General features: G+C 49.2%; 1 protein-coding gene across 2 annotated transcripts in view; it reads left to right on the top strand.

The window, feature by feature from the left end:
- The first annotated feature begins 863 nt into the window (after positions 1–863).
- Positions 864–21,889, top strand: part of IREB2 (iron responsive element binding protein 2) — a 46,011-nt gene continuing 24,985 nt past the window's right edge. Inside the window, exons 1-5 of one of the 2 annotated variants that reach the window (XM_045804436.2) lie at positions 864–1,027; positions 3,478–3,567; positions 19,012–19,177; positions 20,346–20,483; positions 21,332–21,550. In XM_045804436.2, the coding sequence (XP_045660392.1) occupies positions 19,077–19,177; positions 20,346–20,483; positions 21,332–21,550 (458 nt within the window). In that variant the 5' untranslated portion in view covers positions 864–1,027; positions 3,478–3,567; positions 19,012–19,076. Of the gene's footprint in view, positions 1,028–1,903; positions 2,057–3,477; positions 3,568–19,011; positions 19,178–20,345; positions 20,484–21,331; positions 21,551–21,889 lie in introns of those variants that run through there. The other variant, XM_045804435.2, reaches the window with a different exon arrangement.

The following is a 21,889-nucleotide window of genomic DNA, read 5'->3' as shown; positions in this document are numbered from 1 at the left end:
TGCCAAGGATCTTCAGGAAAATATGTTCTTTGATAAAAAGAGAGAGATGCTCTGGGGCGCCTGGCTGGCCCAGTCAGGAGAGCATGCGACTCTTAATCCTGAGGTTGTGAGTTCAAGCCCCACGTTGGGCAAGGAGACGACATTAAAAAATAGTAATTACAGAGAGAGATGATCTGCACCGGTTCCCCTCCTGCTTTGGGAAGTTGTAGGATAACATCGTGTTCTGTTTGGTGTGGTCATCTTACAACCGTGAGGTGACAGGTCTGAGAAAGAAAAACCAAATGCTGAGGCGTGTGAGGCCAAAATAAGGAACAAGCCCGGGTCTTTGATGATGTGACTGATCCCTGCGCACTGCCTACTATGGATTGTGTCACGGGAGGTAATTATAGGTCTGTGTTGTTTAAGCTACTGTTCCTTCCGTACTCTTGCATGCAGCTGAAATGTGGGGAATATAGGAAATCAGCAATTACAATCAAGTGTAATAAAGTGCATTTTCTGCAATATAGGATAGGGAAGCATTTCTTTTTTTTTTCTTTTTTTAAGATTTTATTTCTTTATTAGAGAGAGAGCACAAGTGGTGTAAGAGGCGGAGGTAGAAGCTGGCTCCCCGCTGAGCAGGGAGCCTGACGTGGGACTTGATCCCAGGACCCCTGAGATCATGACCTGAGCCGAAGCCAGACGCTCAACTGAGTGAGCCACCCAGGTGCCGCACGAGAGAAGCGTTTCATCATGTTCCCAAACCAGACTGGGGGGTGGGGAAGGTCAGCAAGTGCTGCCTGTAGGAAATAGTATCTGGACTAAGGCCTGAGGAGGAGCAGGGGTTAGCCAGACAGCGCACAGCAGAGACTTCCATGAACACAGAACAGCACGTGGGAGAAAAGGGATTCTGCCCAAAGAAGTTCTCTGGAAAAGGGGAAGAACCACAAGTGCGAGATACCAGACCAAGGACTAAGCTGAACCTCTGGGCTCGGTCATCCGTTTGAACCGAGTTCAAGTCCTGAGTCACTTGGTGCCTGGGTACCGTTGGGTAAGTTCCTCCACGGTTTGTTCATCATCGTGAAGATGAAGACTACAACAGGACTCATGTCCTGGGTTCTTTCTGAGAAGACCGCTGGGGTCGTCCAGACAGGGAGTGTTCAAATCTGGAGCGGGGTGGGAGCGGGCGGGCGGCTAGAAGGGTGAATGAAGGGGAAATATGCTGGGGTTTGCACGGACAGGTCTTGGGCACGGAGGTCAAGGACGGTGTGCGGGTCTCTGGCTTGGACAAGCGGGCCACGGCGGTACCATCCACCGAGGCAGGCATCACGAAAGGACTCGTGGGTTTGGGGGGGAAATGGTGGGTTCCGTTTTGGAGGTGCTGTCTGGGGCGTCTGTGGACGTGGTACTGCAGCACACCCACATCTCCGGGCTCAGGAGCCGTGGCCGGGAAGCAGCAGCCGCCAACCACGAACGAACCCAAGGGACCGGGTGGGACGGGCCGGCGCTCGTAGAGTCGGGGCGCAGGGCAGAGCCCTGGGGTCTCCGGACACCCCGCCGCCGCGCGCCAGGCGCAGCAAGAGCAGCGTTCGGGACGGGAAGGAGAGAACCAGGCCAGCAGTCCGATGGGAGGGGAAGGCCTGGAAACCGGGCTGGGCCCGCGGCGGCTCGGCGGTGGGGGCCCTGCAGGACCGGGACGAGGGGGCCGTGCCGAGCGTCCGGGGCCGCGGGGTGGGCCGACGCTGTTACCGGCGGAGTTCTCGCGGGAGCCCGCGCGCCGCCCGGCCCCACAGCCCCCGCCGGACGCCCGCGAGCACCACCCCCTGGGAGCGCCGCCCCGCGTCTTTCTTTGTTTCCACGTCCGAAGATCTCGCGACAGTCGGGCGGCAAATCCCGCGAGCGCAGGCCGGCTGGCGCTGCGGCTCTCGCGGTGTTTGCGCGAGACTGCCCCCTTCCTGCTCCCCCGCCGGCCCGCCCGCCTTCTTCCCCTCTCCCCGCCGGGCCTCCCCCGCCTTCCCCCCGCGGGGCCCCCTCCCCGCGGGGATACTATGGTCCCCGGCGATGGACGCCCCAGGTGCAGGTCAGTGCCGGCCCGGCGCCGCGTGGCTCGCTCCCGTCGCCGGGGGTCGCTCGGCCGGGGCCCGCGAGCTCGGGCCGCGCTCCCCGGGGGCCCCGGCCGCCCTCGCCGCGGCCCGGGCCTGCGCAGAGCCCCCCCCCCCGCAGCTGCGCGCGGCCGCTCCTCGGCAGCCCTGGCCGGGGTCGGGGGGGCCGCCCGCCTTGCCGCCGCCCCCGTCCGCGGGGTCGGCCGGTGTCTCCTAGCTGGGGTCCCGCGGGCCGCTCGTGGGCCCCGCCGACCGGCCCGAGCCCCCCCGCCCTCTGCTGCGGGCCCCGGGCAGGGGTGGGGGGCGGTCAAGGCCGGGCTCGGGTCACCGGCTCCCGGCGCTGCGGCGCTGCCTCTCCCCACCCTCCCTGCCCCCCTGTCCCCTGCCCTTCCTGCCCCCCTCCCCTGCCCCTCTGCCCTTCCTGCTGCCCCCCTGCCTCTCCTGCCCCCTGCCTCCCTACCCCCATGCCCTTCCTGCCTCTTCCTGCCCACCCCCCTGCTCCCCACCCCCCTGCTCCCCTGTCCACCTCTCCCCCCACCCCCAGCATGAGAGGGAACACTCTTGCTCTCTGAGGGGGCTGTGCTCCTGTCTTCTGCCCTGGACTCACGGGTGCTGCCCTCACGGAGGGTCCTGCCCACCCACAGCGATGAGTCTGCACAAAAGACCTGACCTGAAGGTGTCCCCCCCCCCCCCATGTTGGGAGCTGGGGAGCGCTCCAGTGAGACCCCTAGGTTCATGTCGTGCAAAACCAGAAAGACGTGTTCTCTTGGGGAGAATCTGCTAAATTACCCAGATATTTTGTTGTTCATTTCTACCTTCAGTCTAAGACCTGGTAGTCTTACCTGCTAAGTTTTGTGTTTTGGTGTGGTTTCGATTTTGTCCATGTTGAATGCTCTGTGAAGATTGTCATTCGATGATTTTTGAAAAAATCGGTCCTTCTGACAATTGTCACCTTCTCAGATTGTTCTGTCTGTACGTAGCATTTTTCAAGACTTGTCTTCCCAAAACGCCTGTACATCATTTACACCATTCTTGTTTGTCCTTTCCGGTTATTCTTTGTTACCACGTTTCAGGAGTTAGCATCTTACCTGTTTTTATTTGACAGAGTCCTGGTTTGATCTGTGTTGTCCAGTACGGTGGACGCTGGCCATATGTGATTATTTAAATTTAAATTAATAAAAATTAAATTTTAAAATTCAGTTCCTCCGTTGCTGTAGCCACATTTCAAGTGCTCAGTAGCCACGTGTGGCCAATGGCATCTTACTGGACAGTGCAACTAGAGAACATTTGCAACATTGCAGAAAATTCTCTTGGACAAAGTGGGCTTCCAGTTATTTTCATTTTAAATTAAGGTACTTTGTAGCTGTGTTTAATGAAAGCATATATATTTTTTTTTCAGGATACGCCTTTGAGTACCTTATTGAAACGTTGAATGACAGTTCGCGTAAGAAGTTCTTCAATGTACCTAGACTTGGAGGCACCAAGTATGGTAATGTTACTTAAACTTTGGGGGGTTTGTTTAGTTTGTAATAATAAAAATGCATTTGTTAAGCTGAGCTGAAGAAATGTTAGATTTACTCCCACCATGTTGTAACATGCAAACCTACACATAATCTCTAACATTTTAAAAACTCCTTTTGAGACAACTTTTTGTTAGAGGAGGGTGTAAGTCCATACTTTAACCTCTCATTTTAAAATGTAAGTTAATTTAGCAATGATTTTTTTCCGCAGAGAAACTATTGCAATTTAAAAACAACAGTAAACCCTAACTGATGATAGTCTACACCTATTACACGCATGCTTCAGTTTTTCAAGTGAACAGAGCCCACGATTCTTTACCTGTAATACCTGAATAGGCATCGTCAGCGGCCCCTGATGGAGTGGTGCTCCAGTACTGCGCATGGTCTACCCTGGATTGTGCGCCAGCTCTTCTGGCAGACCTTTGCAGGCGCCTGATTAGGGCCAAACCTTTCTCTGAGATCTCAGAAGAGTGAACTTGGCTCAACCCTAGGGAATTGGATGGAAGTCTTGACTTTATTGTCAGTTGAGCACCTGAACCAGCCAATGAAGAGAAGACCTGTTTGGAAAAGTGGTTTTTGTTTGTGTGGATTTTCTGGGAAAACTACTAGGAAAGATAAATGCCAGATCTGTTGCAGTGCATTTTGGAGGGAGCTCTCCTTTTAATCTTTTCTTATGCTATTTAATTAAGATTGCTTTCGTGATTTTTCTGTAGATTTTGATGTATTTAGACTGCCACTAACAGTTTTTCTTGTACATTGTGAGAAAATTTCAATGTGTTGGGAGAAGCAACCTGTCTTAGAATTAGGTTGCCTTTAAAAATAAGAGGTTCACCAAAATGAGAGCAGTACCCCTTACCTTCCATGTTGAGGTGCCGTGATTTGTACTGAGACAGGTTGGTCATTTTCGTAAGCACCACGTGTCTTTAATTCACATTTATTTTATCCTTTCACCAATGATGAGTTTGTATTAGTTTTGAAAAGGGAACAGCTAAATTGCTTATACATAAGAAAGGATTTTTATTTCCCTTTACTTCCTTCTAATATTTAGTGATTCTGGCCTAAGAGTTTCTTAAGCCATATTTTATAGTTTAATAAATAATAAAAGAACATATGTGAGGATATTTTAAAAATTGGGCGTAAGTTCTTTCTGTGGATAATTTGTGGAAATATGCTTACTTGAAGATGGTCTATGTTTCTGAAATGCAGAAAATCAGTAGGAAACTTTCAAAAACAATTAAAATGCATTGAAAGAGAATGGTTCATGATGTAAAAGCTAAATTTTCTCTGGCAAATAAATTTTCACGGGCATCTAGAGGTAAGTGAGTCCCTGCGCATCCAGGTTTTATAACCAGGATAAATACGGTAATAACACACCTGTAAATATAAATGCCTTCAAAACAGAAATGTGGTGTTTATTTCCATAGGATTAAAGCCCTGTTTTATTCATAGAGTGGTTATTATGAAAGGCTTATTAATAATTACTAGAGCAATTTCTTAGTAATTACTTGAGGGAATAAAATTTGAAAGAATTGACTTGGAGAGAAAGGAGTAAGTGGAGTAGCTGGCTGTTTTACTTGTTTGTCATCAGGACAGAAAGTGTGTGTTGCCCTTCTGGAGAGACCAGACTGAGTGACCTCATAGACCTGTGCTCAGGGGGCTTAGGCGGTCACTGGGGCTCGGGCCCATGTGCTGGTGCCGGCCGGGTGGAGAGCTAGCTGTGGTGAGCTCCCTGCCAGGGAAGGGGAGTGTGCTCTGTCCTCCCATCCTGGGGATGAAAGACGGGGTGAACTCCTGTCAGCCCCCTGCTCACGTGTCAGGAATTCCTACAGCACGGGGAGCTGAAACCCTTCTGTACAATGATTTTAACAAATGGGGTTTATCTTTCTCATGAAGCAGGAATCCAGAGTTGGCAGACGGACTGTAGCACGCCAGTGTCGGCAAGGACCCAGGAGCCAGGCTTCTTGTTCTCTGTTTTGCTTTCATTCTTTGGTGGCAGATGCTGCCGCACCTCCAGACACTGCCCGTGTTCTAGGCCCCTGGAGGGGCAGCGGGGAGAAGAGCCCCCACATGGGCCTGCAGCTCCTCAGCCAGAGTGTCACTGGCCGCTGTCCCCTTCAAGGAGGCTGGAGGACAGAGGGGGTAGCCTTCCAGCGTTTACGGGGGACAGCGCAGGGAGAAGTGCTTGCACAGTTGGGGAGTGAACCAGCCTGGATTCGTCCTTCCCCGGGGGATTCCTCCTTCCCCTTCCTCTGTCTTTCTATGGGGCACAACACAAATCATTTGATTTCTGCTTTTTTACTGCCATTTTATCTTTTTACTTCCCAGGCTTACACTCACGGGATCTTTATGGAAGTGGACACCTTGTGCACATTGATTCCATTTTGGTCTTATATAACTTCACTTACAGGAAATCACATTTTTAGGGATCCCGAGCTGCCCGTGTGGCCCTTGAGTGCACTGACTGTGTCCTGGAGAAGTCAAGTAACTGTTACTGTGAAAATAGATCTATTTCCGAGGGGAGAGAGATCACTGCTCTCAGAGCAGTCAGAGGCTGCTTTCTGAAGGAGTGAGGACTTGAGCTGCTGGTGAACAGAGGGACAGTCCACACTCGGGGAGTTAGGTGCAGGGAAGGCCTCCTACAGGCTGAAAGGAAGGTGTGGAGGGCAGAGGAGGACATGGAGGGGCTGGCTGTCATGAAGCCTGTGGTGGAGACTAGCTGTCCCTGAGCAGTGGAGCCCCTGCTGTCCTTCAGCTCAGCCTGGCACCCTGTCTGTCTCCCTCCCTGACCTGCAGTGAAGCCAAGGCCGGGTTTTCCTAATCCTAACTTGCAGCCTCTGGAGAAGTCTGAGTTTTTAGGAGTGTTTTCATTGTTTATAAGAAATAAGATTGGGGTTGAGAATCACAGAAAGACCACATTACAAGCGGTGCAGAAACAGTCTCTTTGTGGATGAGTCGTACAAATATATGTGGACATGCTGTTTTTAACAGCAACGTGGCGTATGTTGGTTTGTAACCTTTGTTTACTGCTGTCTCGTGAACGTCTCTCTGTGTCCTGGAATACTAGTACCCGCGCCGTCTGAACCTGCTTGGTTTCCGGGTCGAAGCGGCAGTCCAGGTAGCAGGGGATACTGCGACTTCTCAGCAGCCTCGGATGGCTGCACAGGACGGCCCAGGCGGGTGCACCGCGGCTTAGTGTGGAGCTTGTTTTCAGCTCGTCCCTGTTGACACAGAGCTGCTCTGTATGTGTGACATTTAGTTTTGATGCGAGCTTGTCGTTCTGTAGCATTAGTGGATTGGAAGTGTTCCGTTCCCTCTGTCCTTGTCAGCGGTCAGCGTTTTTCTTTTCTACCTTTGCTGTATACTGTGTGTTCAGTCTTCACCCTTAACATAAGGAACAGAAACTTAAGGAAAAATGTTGCAATTTCCAGACATCTGAAGACAGAGGAAGAAAGCATAGTCAACGCTCATGGGAACCAGGATTTCTAAGCCAGAGGCTGTTCTTTTTGTCACTTGAAGGCTGTCTGGTCTCTTCTTCCCTGTGTCCGTTTGAATATCTACCCCCCAGCTGTCTATCTGTGCAGCCCGCTCTTACTCACTTTGTGTAATGCCCAGGGTAGCCACTGCTGGCCATGATGTTATGATTGTCTTACTGGCCAGTTAAGACTGGTTGTACCCGTAGCTGACTTTTTTGCCTCTTGCTTTAGCCTAGTTTATCTGGGCTTGTCACATGTCTGTTGCAGGACAGTTACCTTGCTAGGAGGGACCCAAGTCCGTGTTTTCTAATCTTGTCTCTTCCCTGGACTCTGGAATGCTCTGGAATGGGCTGTGCGTTCGGTTAGCAATGAAACAGTTTGCTTGCAGAGTAGACACACAGTGCGTACCTTTCCAAGGATTACTTATACCTAATATGATTCTACTATTCCAGGTGTGACCACGGACTCACCAACCCTCCACATTTTGTCCAAGATTCTATTGATTTTATCTTTGCTTTTGTTGACGTTTTCTGTTCTAGATTTGGCCCTTTGGGTGGCCAAGAAGAGACACCCATTACCTCAAGCAAAGACGGGTTTGTCATGCTACCGAGCTCCCAGGCTGGTGAAATATGGCTGTATCTCAAGAAGATGGACCAGGATTGAGGAAGCTCTGTGTTTTTCTCTCTCAGGGGTTCACGTCTCTGTGCCCGCTACTGTACTGCAGCCTAGCCTCCTGCCCGCTGACTTTATACGGGGCCCCAAGTGGCAGCCTCAGCCCCTCGCTTAGCTCTGAACCCCTTTCTGGTTCAGTCTGTGTCCTGGTTGCAAATTCCTGGGAGAGGAATGTAATTGTCCTCATGTATTTTCCCTCATGAGGCTGGTGGTCACCCACCTGCCCAGGTTTGGCTCTGGCTTCTGTTCTGTAACCAGGGAGGTGATGGGACACAGTGAACCGTCGGTTCCACGGGTGGCTGCACGAGCCCCGCGGGGTGTGCCTGCTGCGTTAGCAGCCACTGCCAGATACATACTCACCAGGACTGAATGGGAAGAGTAGGTGTTTCTGCACTTTGATCAATAATAGGTATGATTTTTCTTATTTTCTGCACCTTTGTGAGTAGGGAAAGAAAATCTGAAAGAAGCAGGAATCTGTTTTCTTTTTTTCTGCCTTCTTAGACTCTATTTGTGGCAGTATAATTTTTTTAAAAACAGGTCAGTTCTTTATTGGAAATCTATCCTATCCGGCTTGGTACTAGTTAGAGACAGAAATGAAACCTGGACTCTGATCAGACGTGGGTGTGAGTTAATCCTGTTGCCAGATCTGAGGGGGTTACAAGACCTGGAACAGTTTCTTAATCGTTTCTCCAGGGCCCTGGCTTTGACCGGGGTTTCTAGGTTCACCCCGGAGCTACTCCAGCCCTGGCTCTGTCTCTCAGTCTGAACTCCAGGCTACCGTCCTTGCGGCTTTAGGCAAGCCTAGAGTGCTTGTGACTGTGTCCCCCTTTCTTCCCCTGGTGTATTTTTTGTGTCCAACTTAGTTTCTCTGGGCCGCTTGTTAGCCAGTTCATGTTGCTATCGCCTGTGGGTGATTTCTGCACCTGTTTACACCTGCAATTTTCACGTGTGAGGAATGAACAAAGCCCTTTTATGTGGTATGTGCATCTTTGCTACATTGCTTTGTAGCGGGCAGAAAAGATTGTTTTATCTCTGCTTTACACACATGGGGAAAATGGGGCTAAAAATCTCAGTCATTTGCCTGATGTCACATTATCTTGTAAATGAGGAGATTTGGTTTCAGACTCCTGTCTCCTGATTTCAGGCCAGTACTTTTCCCTGTTTCATTCTTTTCTTTCCGAGCTTGATAACGGTAGTAGTAAATGTGCTAGTATTTGGCGTATTTGCCATATGCATTCTGTGGCAAGTTCTGTTTTTGTCCACCTGACCAAGGTCCCACTGCTCAGTACCTTTACCATCTTCGTGGTGGAGGGGAATCTTGGACCTAACACTGTGATTCTGAGGCCGCTGTGTGTGAACTGTTGGTGGAGGCTCTGTGCTCGTGCTTACAGGGACCACAGACAGCAGCCACCTCGACCAGCCGGCCGTCCTGGTGGGGATGGTGGCTTGTATGAAGGGGCAGGTGCTCCGCGTTTCCAGCGGAGATGGGAGGCTGGTATTGTAAAATGTTCTGATATATAAAATGGTACAGCTCTACGGAACAGGGCCAGCCTGTCTGCGGACCGGCGGTCTGACCCCCACCCTGGGAGAGACGCCGTATAGCCTGATAAGGCAGCTGTTCAGCCTTGACTAGGAGGCTCTGCAGTCCCAGAGGCCTGGCTGTGCCGGGTCACAGAGTAGACCTCAGCATCCTTTCCCAGAGCCTGAGACACCTGTGGGATATTCCACCGCATCATCGATCAAAAGGGTATCAGTTGTTATCAGCTCATTTCAGAGGTGTGATAACACAAATTATCGTGCTTTCCCAGTTTAAGTTACCCATTTGTCCTGGTTCCCACATGTCTTTCTGATCACCTGTCCTTAGAGGATTAGCTTTCTGGATTTATGGAATTCTAGAAACTTCTGGTTAGAAGAGGCAGAATTACCCAGTCTGCTTCTGTGCTTGGTGCACAGATCTGTCAACAACACTGTTTAATTCGTTCAGCTAACATTTATTGGGTACTCACATGTTTCTGGCAAATGTGAGATGGCTGAGATAGCATCGTTGTGCTCAAGAAAGCACATGGCTTAGTATTGAGGATATAAGTGGAGAATATGTAAATACAGGGCTTTGTTGTGTTATATCAGTCTTGGTCCAATCTGGAGACAGGATGGGGGAGTTTAATAGAAGTCATTATTAACTGTGATAAAGGAGTAGTTGTAAGATGTGAGGGAATCATATGGTACTGTAGGGCTGATAGAGAGCACCCAAGGAGGGACCAGCTGGAAAGGGGTGCAGAGCTCATTGGAGAAGGTGTGGTTCAACCCACTGGATAGCAGGAAGTTTGCTGTGTGGCTGAGCTGGAGCTGGCCTGGGGTTGCTGGGTAGGCAGAAGGCAGCCCCTGGAGTGCAGGCAGAGGACTTAGGTGACCGGCGGCTGGTGGTGTGGCCATGCATGCACTGAGAGAACAGGTGCGTTGAGGTTGAGGTGGCCAGGCCGTCGCCCGTCAGAGTGCCTGGACCACGTGGGGGCTTGCAGAGGAGGTCCAGAAGCTGGCTGGACAGAGGGCCTTCTGTGCAGGAGTGTCTGGGTCCCCGTCCCAGCACGGGCAGAAGTTCTCCGGAGCATGCAGCTCGCTGTGTGGAGGCTCCGGTTCCCATGTTGGGTGGGCTGTCGCGATACTAATGTGTGTGTATATACTTTTTATATGTTGTGTCATGAAGTGTGTCCACATTGGAAGATCCGCGTAACTTAGTGAACCTTTATTCCTCGAAGATCTTCAGCGAATGTAATGAGCAGACGGCGGTGGGACTAGGTCGTGAACAGACAAGCTTATTTTTGAGCAAACATCTGCCAAATACCAACATTTGAGTAACTGTAGTCTGTCAGTTCTTTCAGGTGGAAATGGTGTTCTTTGGAAGAAGTGGCTGATTTAGCTTGCAGTTCAAACCATCACACAAGCCGGTGTTTTTCCCCAAGCAATCCTACTTTGGTTTTGAGCAGAAATGCTGTGTACGTACTGTCAGTTTTGTCACACAGAATATTTAGATTTGATCTCAGCGGTTGAGATTTAATAAAAGGAACACTTGGTCTGCTTCCTCAAGGGCATTCTTTCTTAAGTGAAGCTGGTATTTTGTGTGAAAACGAACAGTGCGAGGAGGATGAGGACGGTTTGGCACCACTGCCTTCAGCTCGGCTGTGACACCAGCAGTCTGCCCACCGTTGTTTTCGCACTGTCAGTGCATGTGTCAAGGTGATGACAAAGCAAATAATGTCTGAGTTGACCTTGCAGGTTCCTGAGAGAATTTAGGGGCCTTCCGGAGTCCAGGGACCACTGGCATGGGGTAAGCATGGAGGCGGAAGGCAAGCCGGGTGAGAAATGACATTGCGGTGGCTTGGGCGAGATTGGGGGTGGCGATAGAAGTAGACAGATTCAAAGGACGTGTGAGAGGTGTCCAGAATGCTGCCTGGTTTTGATAGCATACGCCTCTGGGGGGGTGCTGGTGTTGTTTACTGAGCTCGGGACACTGGAGGAGGTGGCGGTGTGGGTGGGCAGGGATGTCACAGGGATTGCTTTAGGTCCTGGTGAGTTCGGGAACGTATCAGTATTCCAGTAGAGGTGTTGATGAGGTGATGAGGCCTGCGGTTCTGGAGCTCAGAAGAAGACCCAGACTGCAGAGGAGGGTTTGAGATTGTGGGTGCAGAGGCCGCAGGAATGATGAAGACTCCCGAGGGGGGACAGAATGGTGAGAAAAGAAGTGAGCTAGATGGGAACGCTAGGATCAGGCAGAGTGCTGGGGGGAAGAGGCCTGGCTGGCTCAGTTGGTAGAGCGTGTGACTCTTGATCTCAGGGTTGTGGGCATAGAGCTTACTTAAAAAACAATAAGAAATAAAGATTATGCAAAGAAGTAGAGGCTGGCCAGGAAACCAAAACAGGGCTGCCAGAAAGTGTTAAGGACTGTAAAGGATCTAGAATTGTACTCTCCTTGCAAGTTAACAAGTTAACCTGGCATAGTTTTATAGATGCGGGCAGAAGACACGAGACTCTGGGATCAGAGACAATGGGTGGTTTATTACCCACAGCAAGGTAGTACCAGCATTTCTGTTGGTTTCCCAGGCCCCAGAGGTAATAAGGGGCCCTGCTGCTTTGCGGCCCCTCTCAGGGGATGAGGCCTTTCTGCGCTTGCCGTAGGGGTGCTCCCATCTCGTGTCCTCTTGCGGCACGCTCTGGACCTGCCCAAAGCCCAGGTCATCGGGCCGGGGAAATGGCCCAGAAATGGACTTGCGGGTGAGGTCCAGGTCCACCTGCCTCCCCCTGTCTCCCTATTCGTACCTCCCTGTCTCTGGGTCCACCTGCCCCCACCCGCTGTGCTCACATGTGCTCAGACCTGGCTGTTGGACTCAGTTGTGGCCAGGCCCCTGTTTTTACTGGTGATTTTGAAGAGAGCCAGATAACGCGTGTAGCACGCACAGTGGTTGTGTTACAGGAAAGGAATTCGGACTTAGGGGACCTAGATCTTTCGTAATGGACAGTAGGCATGCCTGCGTTTTGTTCCAGAAGCAAAAGGCTATCTTCACCTTCAAGGCTATTCACTGTATTAACATCATTTAAAGAAAATCCTGGAGCAAAGGCAGTTAGTGCCTGTGCTTGCAAGTCATGCTGAACTGTGAGGTGGGAGACGTGGAACACAGTCTTCCTGCAGCCCGTTAGAAGCGGGGGGCGGTGTGGGAGCTGGAGGGAAAGGGTTTCACGAGGGACAGAATGGTTAGCTCTGTTGAATATTGCTGAGGGGTGTTGTTTCATTGGTGTTTTAAGGCTAGAAATCAGATTAGTGTGGGCAGAACAGTGAATGGAAGTATAGAAAAATGGACATCGGGCATATAGTGACTCTCAAAAAACCTCGTTGAGAGTTTGAGGAAAGCAGTACGTGTCAGCTATGTGTGTTACGCTGGGGCTAGAGGCCGTTGAGTGGGGAGAGTGCGGTTGAGGGCTGCATTGCAGACGAGGGAGAGAGGACGGTGGATGGCTCCGGTTCTGCCGTGTGCCAGCAGGAGTGGGGTGCAGAGCCCCTCCCTAGAGGTGGGCACTTAGTAGGTCCGCCGCTGCCTTCTCAGATGGAGAAGGAGTAGCTCTGGGGCAGCTGGGCTTGTGGGTGCAGTCGGAAGAGGTGGAGGTAGGAGGTAGGGCTGGGTCCCGCAGGGAAAGTGGCGATGAGGTGTAAAGGAGATGAAGGTAGAGTGAGGCCCTGGCTGACACCGCGGCCACGTGTTCACACTGGCCCGTGTCTCTGGTTGTTGTGGGTTTCTCTCTCTCCCTCCTCCTCCTCACATCACCACAGTGAACTCTCACACGCACGAGAATGGGTAGTACACACAGAATAGACTGAGACCCCCATACACTCCTGGAGGGGGTGTAGAATGGTGCAGCCACTTTGGAAAACCGTTGGGCAGTTTCTTAAAACGTTAAGCATAAGTTTACCATATGACCCAGCAGTTCCGTTATTAGGAATCTACCCAAGAGAAGTAAGAACACTGATCCACGCAAAGATCTGCAGATGAATGGTCTGAACAGCATTACTCATAGTAGCTGAAAATTGGAAACCACCTCAGGGTCCTTCAGTGGGTGAGCAGATGGACAGAATTTGGTAGGTCTACACCGTGGAATACTCTTCCGTGACGGGGGTTGAGTCCGGATACGTGCCGCGGCGTGGCCACACTTGGGAGCATGCTGAAAGCAGCCAGACACAGTGAGGGACCTTGTCGTGTGATTGCATTTGTATGAAATAAGCCACAGGTGGCAGAGCCGTGGAGACCCAGTAGCTGAGTGGTTTCCCGCCGTGGGAGAGGCCGGGGGCGGGGGCACTGACTGCAGGTGGGCAGGAGGGACCCGGCGGATTTGTGGTGCTGACCGTACAACTTGGGAAGGGAGACTTTCATGGGGGCAAGATAGGCCTGGATAGCATTATTTTTAAAACAAAGTTTTTAAGCAGGAAAGGAACATGCGGTTCACCGCCTGACACAGGTTGGTGTTCTGATGCACTGAGAGGATGAAAGAAGAGAGGGGCAAGTGAGTGCGAGTTTGGGGAATGAGAGGTCTCACCACCCGGAACGTAAACGGTGGAAGTGAGGGAGCACGTGGATGGGCGGTGCTCGGGGAGAGAAGTGCTGTGGGAGCAGCGCCTGGGTGCGTGGGGATCAGACATTGCGGTGGTGTGCGGGCTGCTAGGATGGTTTGGTTGGAGCGGGAGGGTGCGTGTGGAGGTGGGGGGGGTACACAGGGAAGAAGCAGCGTGCCGTGCCGGGGAGGGGAACACTAGCGCGTCCGCTAGCCTGCTGTCTCTGGTTATGGCTCTGCAATACCTGCCTGTAGAGTCACCGCAGGGATTAAACACCAGAGTGCAGGGAGAGCACCTCGACCTCTGCTCCCTAGCGGGGCCTGGTAAGTAACTGTGGGTGTTATCATTAGAACAGTTGAGGAAGACGGGGTGCCTGGGGGGCTCCGTCAGTGCATCATCTGCCTTCGGTCAGGTCGTGATCCCGGGATCCTGGGATGGAGTCCCGCCAGGGAGAGAGCGAGTGAGCGTGTGCACACAAGCAGGGGGGAGGGGCAGCCCCCCACCCCTGCTAAGGAGGGAGCCCCACGCTCCCTTGGCACACAGGCCCCAGTGTTACCCACACGAGCCTCCGCGTAACACGCTGTTGTCTTGCCCTAGACCGGGTGGTCCAAGAGAGGCAGGCTGGTGCTGGGGAGCCACCCGCGCCGTTGGCTCCGCCACGCTCTGTTGGTCACGCAGCAGGTGTGGAAGATGGCGTGATGGTGAATGCCCGGAGGGGAGGCTGATAGTATTGTCTGGGAGGCCGGTGAGCACAGAGAGGAGGTTCGGGCCATGGCTGATGTGCACCTGTGTCTCTCCTTGTAGGAGCCGCTGGTAGTCACGACATGTAGGCACATTTGCAAGTTAGTGCTTCTCAGTGACTGTCCCGTTAACATTCCTGACCCATTTTGTTCTTACAGCACAATTATGTGATAGTTGCTTTTAAATTTAATACTTTAATTTTCAAATGATAGAATTAAAAACCGGTAAGACCACTAAGGTAATAACCAAAACAGTAGCCCATTGCCCTAACCTGAATTTCCACTCTGCAGAAAATACCATTTGTATGTAATTCTCTTGGCTGTTTCTTACGGTAATTTTCTCTGTGTTCCTAAGTAGCCTTGCTTATACACCTGTTTTTTGATTTTCAGTTTTAGACTTCACCACTTTTCTACTGTGGAAAATACGAAGTTGGCACTTTTCTACGTATATCCCATGTGCTACTTCTTAGTTATCAAGTCAGTATTCCATGTTTACATTTTGACGGCTGTAAATGTTCCCAGCCAGTCTGTGTAGTAAATGACGATTGCATCTTGTTTCTCTTACAGCCTTTTATTTTTTCCTGGAAGTAATGATTATCTTTTTTTGTTTGCTCAGTTTTCTGTGTCTTTATCAGTAATTTCTCTCCAAACTCTTTAGAAGAACTAAACCCCTCCCAGTAGAATCCGGTAGTCTCGCAGTTCATTTTCCCCCCTTCTCTTGGCAGCGTCCCACCTGGACTTCTCACCTGCCCCATCGGAGACCGCGCTGTGCCTGCTGCGGCCAGTGGCCGGGACCCTGTGTCCCAGCCTGCGTGCTGTTCTGCTCTCCACTTCCCTCCCGTAGCGTCCCGGGAAGTGCAGTGTTGGAGGTCTTGCGGGAATGACTCATGGTTGCCCGTGGACAGAGATCTTTAGGTTGGAGATGATTTTCCCTTGGAATTCTGAAAGCCTTGTTCCGTGGTCTCTTAGCTTCTCGCCCTGGCTGTCCTGCATCCCAGTCTTTGCCTCCGGTTGCCTCTCCACCCTGTAGGCGCAGTCATCCATGCGCTGTTGGCCAAAATCTTCTGAGTTGTGCTTCTCTCTCTCTTTGTTCCTGTGGGTTTATGACTTTATTTCTTACACTATTATCTTAGTGGGTTTCAAAAGTGAATGGACATCATTGTTGGAGTTTGCCATATTTTATTAGAAATCTGAGTAAATGCTTTCTGTGAAGATCTTTAAACAAAAAATATTCCTGACATTGTTTTTCCAGAACAGTTAACTACATAGAAAACTGGTCTGTGCATTTGCTTCTGTGATAATGTTTCCCTCCTTATTATTTCCAAGTGTTCTATCAAAAAATCTCTCCCCTATAGTTCCCCTTGGTTTGGAGGACTTTGTTGTGTTTCTCATTGAGGTAGGATGGAAACTCATATGTGTTTGTGGGTTTTACGAGTACTGGGTACTCACATGTCCGTTAGGCGGCTGTCGCTCCTGTTCCAGGCGAGAACACGAATCAGCTTGAGTTCATCCCTCAAGGTCAGACCTGTAGTAAATGGCAAATACAGGCATTCAGTGCAGTGTTTCTGGTTATGTAGTCCTTCATCTCCTCACTTATGACTTCCTTCATCTTTAACCTGTGTCAGTTAAAATTTCAATCCTTAAAGTAGGGACAGAATCATAACCCACTATGGATTTGTCAGCCAGTTATGAACATTTGCTGACCTTTTGTTTAAACTATTTCCCCATTTCCATAACCAGCAGACATCTCTGACGTGTGAAAGGACTTTAAAAAACAATGCTCTCAGTGCATTTATTATACCTAAGAAAGTTAACAGGAACCCCTTCCTTTCTCTGATCTGGAACCCGGTCCATACGCAGATTTCCCTGTTGTCTCTGCCATGTTGACACACCACGTTCGGTTATTCCATCTTGTCCGTCCCTGTCAGTCTGTCATGCCCGTCCTCACTCCTTTCTCCGTGCCATTGTGGTGTTGAGGCAGCTGTGTGTGTCACTCTGGTTGCTCCTTCGCAGGTCCCCTTCCTGCCGCGCTGCCTCTGTGTTTGCTGACGACGGAGGTGGGGGCTGGCTGTGTGGTTGCGTCAGCTGTATGGACGGACACGTGTCTGTGGGCGAGAATCCTGGTGCTTGGGCTTGGAGCTTCTGTTTCCTCAGAGGCAGACGACGTCTCTCCTGTCCGCCATCTGGCGATGCTGGCGGCTGTATTGATGCTCGTGGGCTCCGTCCGTCCCGAATATTCCGGCGCGGTCCAGGGCCTTTTTCGTCAGGCGCTGCACGTGGGAGATGTTTGGGGTGAGGTCCTCCCCCTTCTGTGTTTATTAGCTTCCGTTCTTCTGTGAGGAGGAACCTGGTCTTCACTGACTATTTGGTTCCTTGAAATGAAGAAGGACAAGATTAATGACTGATTTTCCCCCCTTTGTGAGTTTTCAGGGTCACGAGTTGCTCCAGGAACTTGCATGGCCATTGATGAAGGGTGTTTGAAAGAGTCTTTATGAACTAAGGGCTGTTTTTGTGTTTGTCACATTTCAGCGAATTCGATGCTCACGCTGACCGATCGGTGCTCCCTTCGGTTTCTGACACAGGGTGTCCTGGGCCTGTTTCAGCGTGTCCTCCCCAGACGTGGGAGGAACTCGCCGTTTTCTTGCTAGTGGGAGAATTGGATTTGGCAGAACCGTGGGGCGAGAGGCCGGGGGCCTTACCGGTGGATTGTCATTCTTTGGGGCATTTTCACTGAACAGAGCGGGAAACACATATTTTTTAGAAAGAGAAAAATAGAGAAAAATAAATTATGAGTTTGTACATATTCCAATTGAGATGAAAGTTTTTTCTTTAAGTTGGCTATTCTGATTTTATATTTCTTTATCATTACTCTTAAAAATTCTAGTTTCCAGCCGTAGTTACACAAGTGCTTTTGCCTTCCTCTTGTCACGTGTATGACAACTTCCAAGCTGCGCTGTCTGTACTAATACCTGAACGTAGTTTGTTTTCTTTGTGGATCTTTTTGTCCTTTTTACATATCCTGCTAGGGAAATACAGCCGAAATGTCGTAGGAATAGGTAGTGACTTTTCCGGGTGTCCTTTTATTGTTCTTTCTGGGGGAAAGTGTATGTTATTTTTATTTATATTTAAAAATTTTTTTTAAATATTTAGTAATATTTACTAGTATTTACTAGTAATATTTACTAGTAACTAAAAATATTTAGTAATATTTTTAAGTATATAATATAAAGTTAAAAATTTTTATATTTGTCATACAGTAATGTGTATTCTTACACCTTTTTTAATGCTTTTTCTTACTGAAATAGTAGGGTGCTGTAAACATTGTCTTGCGCTACGTTTTCTCGGAATGGTACATTCTGGAGATCACTCCTTATCAACATGCAGACATCTTTGTCCCTTTAGACAACTGTATAGTGCTCTGCTATGTGGGCTGCCCGGAGTCATGCAGCTGGCCCCCACACTGACGCAGTCCTACATCTGGTGTGAGACTGGAGTATAATTGAAAACTTGAGGGTATTGGAGTCTGTGTCTGTACTTAAACGAGGACTCCAGGGTCAGTGACGATTAGCAGGAAATGATTTGACTCATGTAGGCATCCTGATTTACTTTTATTTTTTATTTTATTTTATTTTTTTTTAAAGATTTTATTTATTTATTCGACAGAGATAGAGACAGCCAGCGAGAGAGGGAACACAAGCAGGGGGAGTGGGAGAGGAAGAAGCAGGCTCATAGCGGAGGAGCCTGATGTGGGGCCCGATCCCAGAACCCCGGGATCACGCCCTGAGCCAAAGGCAGACGCTTAACCGCTGTGCCACCCAGGTGCCCCTGATTTACTTTTAAACTAACCACTTTTTTTTTTTAAGAATTTTTATTTATTTATTTGACGGAGAGAGAGACAGCCAGCAAGAGAGGGAACACAAGCAGGGGGAGTAGGAGAGGAAGAAGCAGGCTCCCAGCAGAGGAGCCTGATGCGGGGCTCTATCCCAGAAACTGGGATCACGCCCTGAGCCAAAGGCAGATGCCTAACGACTGAGCCACCCAGGCGCCCCTAAACTAACCACTTTTGGTGGAAATCTTTAAAATATATTACAGACTTCTCTACAGCTTAGGGATGTTTTCATTATTATATTTAATTCTGATTTTGTCTGTCTTCCCTCAATGTTACGTATCGGCCAGTCTCACATGCCCATTTCAGAAATGTGCAGGTCTTTCATGAAGGTTTAATCTCTGCTTTTGCAGCACCTTGGCTGACGTATGGGAAAGTCAGATTTGTAGTAAGCCTGGTATTCACGTAAACGGTGTTTTCCTTCATGTTTACTGAGACTGAGAAAACACGCATCACTGTCTTTATCTAACTTGTTGCTGCTGTGATCTCCTAGTATGTAGTTAAGACTGTTCCCTTACTAACAGTAGTAACTGTCTCTGACTCAGATGTTCTGCCTTACTCCATACGGGTCCTGTTGGAAGCTGCTGTGCGGAACTGTGATGGCTTTTTAATGAAAAAGGAAGATGTCATGAACATTTTAGACTGGAAAACCAAACAAAGCAATGTTGAAGTGCCCTTTTTCCCTGCCCGTGTTCTTCTTCAAGATTTTACGTGAGTGATACGCATTTCCTTCTTAAAATCCAGACTCCCTGATGGTTGGCTCTGTTTTTAATTCTGAAGATTAGTTTATAAATTTAAAGAATTATCCTTTCTAAACTAAAGCAATTCATTAAAAATGAGGTGCCTGTTTTTTGTACTCTTTATTGAAAATCTGCTTTTGCTGAACTCTTCCTGCTTGTCGTCCCCAGTTGGTGAGTGGGCTTCTCAGACTTAAACATGGAAACCTTATTGCCCAGCTGCTGTACCTGTCCCTCTCCACGTCTCTCCCATCACAGGAAAGGCCCGATTCCTCTCTTTCCTTCCTGCCTTACCCAGTCCGTCAGCAATTCTGTGGACTCTACCTTTGAGACGTGTCCTGAGCCCACGTATCTCTTACCATCCCGATCCTGGCGCCGGGCGCTCTCACCAGGACTACAGCTGTTAGTGTCTCTAGCCAGTACCCCTGCTTGCACACTTACGATCTGTAGTTGTCTTTTTACGGTAGATCATGTGACTTAATTAAAAATGTTAACCAGGGTCCCATCGTTCCCCCGTACTCTGATGGACGTCCATCACACTTAGAATAAAATCCTAAGTCTGATCTGAGTCCCCAGGAATTCCCTATTGGAAGAGTTTGGAAGGAGCTGTTGGAGTTAGCTAGATAAATAAGAGCCTCCCCCTCACTTACCCCCCCAAATCTGGTTTGTATGCCACTGTTCTTTGTACCCTGTGCGCACTAGCACGGTACTTAACGATACCGTTCTGTGGTCCTGGAAGCATATTCCCTGCAGAGTCCTGTGTGACCAGCCGGTGTCGCCGGTGTCTGGAAGCTCGTACATCTGGTTGAGGGCTCTGAGTCCTAAGAAGGCTCTGGGAGGGCGGGGAGTCTCATGAAATTTAAGACGGGGAAAGAATTCCATAGACAGTTCTCTGGAAATTTTCTTTTGTCTCTAAAAATCATCTCTCGTGTTATTTGTGGCACTCAAGTTCTCAGTAACTTTAATGCTAACTCTCATGTAACCAGGATATGTCGAACTTTGGGTAACAAGTATGTAATCTAATGCGAGTGCAAGCTAGAAAGGGGTACGTTTAGATATAAAAGTGAACAAGTGAATATTAATTATTTGAGCATATGAAAGTACAGTTCAGACCATAATTTCATCATTCTTTATTTTTTTAGTGGAATACCAGCAATGGTGGATTTTGCTGCTATGAGGGAGGCAGTGAAAATTCTTGGAGGTGACCCGAAGAAAGTCCACCCTGCCCGTCCGACAGATCTCACAGTTGACCACTCTTTACAGATCGACTTCAGTAAATGGTACGTGAGCACAGATATTTGTGAAGAGGGCTGCGTGGGTAGCCAGCAGCCAGCCCCCTGGTTAGAGGAAACGGAGTAGAGACGGTTCGTGCCTGAGTGAAGGCTGCCACGTTTAGTGCACACTGATCTAGAAAAGAGCTGAAGTTTATGTACTGACGAATTTTTTAACGGAGTCTGAATTTAAAATGGTATTTGCGTTTGTAGATTTCTGCTGCATTTTTTGATAAAAATGTGAGCCTAGAACCTGCTTTGTGGATTGAATGTTTCATTATCCTTTGTTTTTTAACCTACTTGCCTTCGAGAGAATCTAGACAGGAGCCGTGAATGTCTTTCATTGGTGATTGAAATCACAGTGCTTAGTAAAACTCTGTTTTCCTCGCACTGAAATACATGTCTTCTATTTAAAAGGTCCCTGTGACCAGGGTCAGACCAGAGAAGACCTAATTCTCTTGTAGATGGTCTGTCGCACGGGCGAAGGGGACTGTTCCGGCCCGCGAGCGCTCTTGTCCTCTAGGTTAGCGTTGCGGCTCTGCTGCTTTTAATTGTTAACATGGCAGGAAACCCACATGGGTGCTGCTAAAGGTCATCTCGATTGTCATAGAAGTACATGAAAATGATTTTCTTGGACACGTAGAGTTGTGTTTTCATCTCCATAAATTTAAGTGACCTATTTCTGGGTTCTTTTGTAATTTGAGATTCGCCGTTGAAACCTGAGTTAGATGCTGTATTAATGTTTGAACAACATTTACGTAGTTGCAGATAACATTGCCAAGGGTGTTCTTTTTGAAAAGCTAAATTTCTGTCACTTTGTGAGTGGTCTTATTCTGTTTCCTTTTTTGGAATGCTAGTGCAATACAGAATGCCCCAAACCCTGGAGGTGGCGACGTGCAGAAAGCAGGAAAGCTCTCTCCACTCAGAGCGCAGCCCAAGAAGCTGCCCTGCAGAGGCCAGACCACCTGCCGAGGATCGTGCGATTCTGGAGAGCCGGGCCGAAACTCAGGAAAATTTTCTTCGCAGATTGAGAACACGCCCATTCTCTGTCCTTTTCATTTGCAACCAGTGCCTGAGTATGGGGTTTTTTAAAAAAATACTGATCAGTGCTTGGTTATTTTTCCGTTATGGAAATCCCGTTTGCTCCTCTTTCCCTCCTGGTTCCTATGGTGCAGCCTTCCCCTCCTGTCCCGAACGAAGCCAGTTAAGATGGTAGTCTCTAAGTCCCGTTATCGATTTCTGTTCTGTAGGAAGAAAACCTTTCTCAAGATTTTTCTATAAACATGTTTAATTTTGTGACTAATGTAGGCAGAAAAATAGGATCTCATCTTAAGCTCTGAATTTTTTATTTTAGTGAATCTGTACCATTCACATGTTCTTCATTCGTTCACATTGCTTTTGTGAATTCTCTACAG

This window comes from Ursus americanus, chromosome 28, assembly GCF_024610735.1.
Source record: "Ursus americanus isolate L20-20 chromosome 28, mUrsAme1.1.p, whole genome shotgun sequence".
NCBI lineage: Eukaryota > Metazoa > Chordata > Mammalia > Carnivora > Ursidae > Ursus > Ursus americanus.
The sequence above is the reverse complement of the archived record's forward strand: the minus strand, read 5'-3'. Positions and strand labels throughout refer to the sequence as shown.